General features: G+C 37.2%; 1 protein-coding gene across 1 annotated transcript in view; it reads right to left on the bottom strand.

Annotated features, from left to right (window-relative positions):
* LOC123958138 (B-cell receptor CD22-like) overlaps positions 1-1,950 on the bottom strand; it is a 17,290-nt gene extending 15,340 nt beyond the window's left edge. The window contains exons 1-4 of the mRNA XM_046031425.1: positions 1,896-1,950; positions 1,105-1,461; positions 752-979; positions 18-272 (exon numbers count right to left, since the gene is read on the bottom strand). Of these exons, the coding sequence (XP_045887381.1) occupies positions 18-272; positions 752-979; positions 1,105-1,461; positions 1,896-1,950 (895 nt within the window). The remainder of the gene's footprint in view (positions 1-17; positions 273-751; positions 980-1,104; positions 1,462-1,895) is intronic.
* Between the last annotated feature and the right edge of the window lie 2,318 nt (positions 1,951-4,268).

Genomic DNA, 4,268 nt, shown 5'->3' with positions numbered 1-4,268 from the left:
ACCTGTGTTTCACTCACATTTCACATTAATGATGTATTTAGTTGTCTTCCTCCCCAGCTGGTTCTCAGCTGCACAGTAATACTCTCCAGAGTCAGAGGACTGGATGGAGCTGAAGACAAGCTGTGGTTCTTTACTGAGCAGAGTTTGGTTCTCCTTGTACCAGGTGTGTTTAGCTGCTGGGTTAGCATCACTGCTGCAGGTCAGAGTCACTGAACTGCCCTCCACTATCTCAGCAGAAGGACTCACTGAGACAGAGGGAAGCTTTGGAGCATCTGCAGGAGATTTAAACATTTTGACTTAAAATGACAATGATTTTGTAAAAAAAATGTTTTTTAGTTGTTATATTCTAAAGAGAATTGTTTATTCAAGAAGAAATGAAATAATTAATTAATTTTAATATTGCTGCTCTCATAAAGGTTCTAAAGACTTTATGTTGTTTGTGGCGTTTTCAGCACTCCAATTCCACACCTTTTTATACCAATTTTGTTTTCTCTTTTTACTTTTATATTTACTTGCTAATAATTTTTTTCTGGGAATAACTATCCCTCATTCCAATTTTTGTGGAAATTAAAAACTCAAACAAAAAGCTTGAGTGAACTAAACTGCCTGATTGAACATAGATTTTGTTCAGAATAAATGTGTTATGTTTATGAAGACTGTGTAAAACTGAATTGGGCTATTATTTGATTATTTTGGTGAAACCTTGCACCAGATTACATTATTTTTGTGGAATAATTAGGAGTAAACTTACACACTAAAGGAGAGCAAGACTTCTCATATCCTCGTACAGCACAGGAAAAACTGTCTGCAGGATCAAAGGAGGCTGAATAAGAATTAGATGTTTGTTCCGAAATGGGCTTGTTCTTCTTGTACCAGATGTAGTAATGATGACCAGGTGGAAGACAACTGCTGTTACACGTCAGCTCTGCCGTGTTATAAGACTCATAGACCTGTAATCTGCTCACCTGCACCTGGAGATCTGAATATGTGAATAAGAAACAGACGTCTTCATTTTAGACTGAACTGTCAACACACACACAGTAACCTTCATAAGATGTTGAACATTTGGAACTAAATAAATAAATATTCAGATAAAAATGTTACCTGTGACAGACAGAGTGACTCCAGGTAAACCAGTATATGTCCCACCTGGTTGGTTTGTTATGAACCTGAACTTGTACTCAGCTGAGTCGCTCTCTCTCAGGTCTGTGATTCTCAGAGTGCAGCGTTTGTTCTGACAAATATACTCCACACGACCTGAATACTTTGAGTCCGTTTTCAGATCCACATAAACGTTATTACTCTCTTTCGTAAACCAGAATGTTTCCTGAACTTTGGTATCATGATTATTTAAGCTGGATGGATATGTGTAGGTACATTTTATGTCCACTGTTGATCCTTTTAAGGCACAGATCTGAGTTGGATTGTAAGTCACTCCCCAGCCATTCTGACTCTGTACCACTGAAAAACAGATCACATCAGAAACCAAAATTCAACACAACATCAGTAACCAGACATATTTTGGCATATTTATTACACTGTTCGGTGCTTCAGCTTTGGTCTATTCATGTAAGACACATGGAGACCTGAAACCAAAACCCTAAAGTCGCTGCGCCAGTCATCGCACTCATGGAGGAGATGATGAGGATGGAGCAGACGTAACAATTTTTGACAGCCAGCTTTTAAAGGTCAATTCATCATATCCATTTCCATAAAAAAAATGACTTTATTGTACACTGCTGACTGAGGGCACTCCGTGTATAGTCCCTGATACAGGACACTCTTAATCCATTGAACAAATTAAAAAACTAAAATATTTAGCTCTGGATTATAGATTGCTTCAGGGTGCTATGACTATGTAAATACCATACAACATAAACGTAGATATACAGCACCTGGTACAGTCAGGAGAAGGACGACAAATCCACTTGCTTCTGCTGTTAACCTCATAGCTGCTCCTCACATCTTTCTGTGCGACTTCAGAGACATTAAAAGATGTAAATTATGTACACAAGAAATACATCAGTCACATCAAAAACACCTAACGTGAAAGGCAGTTATCTTGATAGGACAACGTTACTCTGTGGTCTGAGAGCAGAAAACTGAAGCTGTTAAAAATACACCCAGCTTCCTTCCTCTTTACATCATTTACATGAATAGAGAACCAAATACCAGTAGATTTAATTTAAAACTAAGAAGTAAGTTTGTCGTTTTTCCGAACTATGAACTTCTCGTTTGATCTATTTTAGAGAGTTTAACAAACTAAAATTGTGGCACATCAGAACACCCCACAAACACAAGAAAATCTTACCGTAAGTGTGGTCACAGTTTGTGGTCTGTCAGTGATGCTAAACTAAACAGGAACAGAAGGAAACAGTTTTAAGCATCGCTTGGATGCACACCATGGGTTCAAACTGATGTGCTGCATCAGAGTGGAAAAAAGTCACAAAAAGTCTGTTTATTTTAAATATTCAAATACTAGTGAAATATGGATAAAAAGTGATATAAAAAATAATTAATAGTACAAAAAGTGGCCTCAATCGCATCCAGAGAGCAAAGTAATGCAAACTGTGAAGTTTCATCATCAGATGTACTTTTTTCAGTTGAGGGAACCAGTGAATGAAACCATTGGCCTTTGGTGTGGGAGACCTGGATTCGATTCCCACTATGAGACATCCACCATTGTGTCCCTGAGCAAGACACTTAACCCCTAGTTGCTCCAGAGGCGTGTGACCTCTGACATGTATAGCAATTGTAAGTCGCTTTGGATAAAATCGTCAGCTAAATGTTAATGTAATGTAAAGTAATGTAAAACCAGATAAAGATAAAATCAGCTTTATTGATCCCTGGGGGGAAGTGACATGTTACAGCATCACAAGAGACAGGCTATTTGACTGAAATAATTGCAAATAGAAATTAAGGAGATTAGAGGGATGATATCAAAAAACTACATAGAATATATACATGAGATATAAGAGCTGACCCCTTGCTGATTTTGCAGGTTTGCCCACTTACAAAGAATGCAACGTGGAGCAACCTCAGCCTTACTTTTTCTTTGTTATCAATGCAGTTTTACTTTTATTTGGACAGTTCAGTGACTGTGATTGGCAGAGACTCTCTCATTAGACACTGATGTTGGATATCACTTTAACTACTACACCTGAACAAAGAGTGGGTTCGTGTTCACAAAGCCTATTAAGGCTAAATTTAGCTCCTAACTGGCTGAGTTATATACAATTATTTTAAAAATATGGGGCATGTGAGTACTAACTGTAAGACTTCTACGTTTTTTGTCTAAGAGTAAACAAACACAAACAAGTTTAGCTCTAAAAGTAGTTCCTGAATCTGAGAGGCATCACTTCCAACTACTACTTACTACTTACAACTACTTCAGGAAAACTGTTAGAGACTCGTTCAAACCAGGGATAAAAGGCCACTGAATATTGAACTTTTAAAAGGCTCGAAAAAGAAAGTCACAAAAATTATATTTACAGGGTGATGCATTAAGTCATAAAATACTTTACATAATGAAGTTTAATCAAATAGATTCGGGAGCTAACACCACGCCTTAAACTCATCCCATTTCTAGCACCAAGTACTTGAACACACCTTTTACGTTCACTTCCCCTTGACTCAGCTTTCATTTCACATCCCTCCCAAACCCCAACCCATGCATTGTAAAAAAAAAAAAAACAACAACAAGTTGTTAAATTTAAAAATGTTACTTTCTCTAAAGGTATATAATTTATTAGTACATTCTTGGAGAGGCATGTCCTGAGAAATATATAATCTAAAAATTCAGAGTTATCTGCTTAAATCCAAAGTTTATACCGAAACATAGAAATATCAGAAATGTAATATCTGTTGTGTTCAATAGGTTTTGTTGACGGTGCTGTACAATGCAGCTACATCCTCTCCAGTTTCCTGACCTCTGGATCTGAGAAAAAAGAGATGATATAATAGATGAAATAATATAATTTCTATCATATCCCAACAGTGATAATTAAAATGTAAAAAACAGAGCAGGAAAATGCAAAAACACATTTATTTCACAGTTATGTCATTTTAATCTTGTAGTGAGGATAATGTGAGAAGAGCTGCTCACCTCGGGGCAGTATTACTCTTAAATGTGACAACAGCGTACTCCATGAAATCTTGTTGCTCCGTGTATCTGAGGGAGCGAGCTGGTCTGATGTTGGAGTAGAGAGGATCTGCCTGGTTGTTGGTGAAGTGAATGCTGGCATACTGAAGGTTATCCTGCTCCTCTG

Source organism: Micropterus dolomieu, linkage group LG01 (assembly GCF_021292245.1).
Source record: "Micropterus dolomieu isolate WLL.071019.BEF.003 ecotype Adirondacks linkage group LG01, ASM2129224v1, whole genome shotgun sequence".
Lineage (NCBI taxonomy): Eukaryota > Metazoa > Chordata > Actinopteri > Centrarchiformes > Centrarchidae > Micropterus > Micropterus dolomieu.
This window is presented reverse-complemented; position numbering and strand designations above follow the sequence as displayed.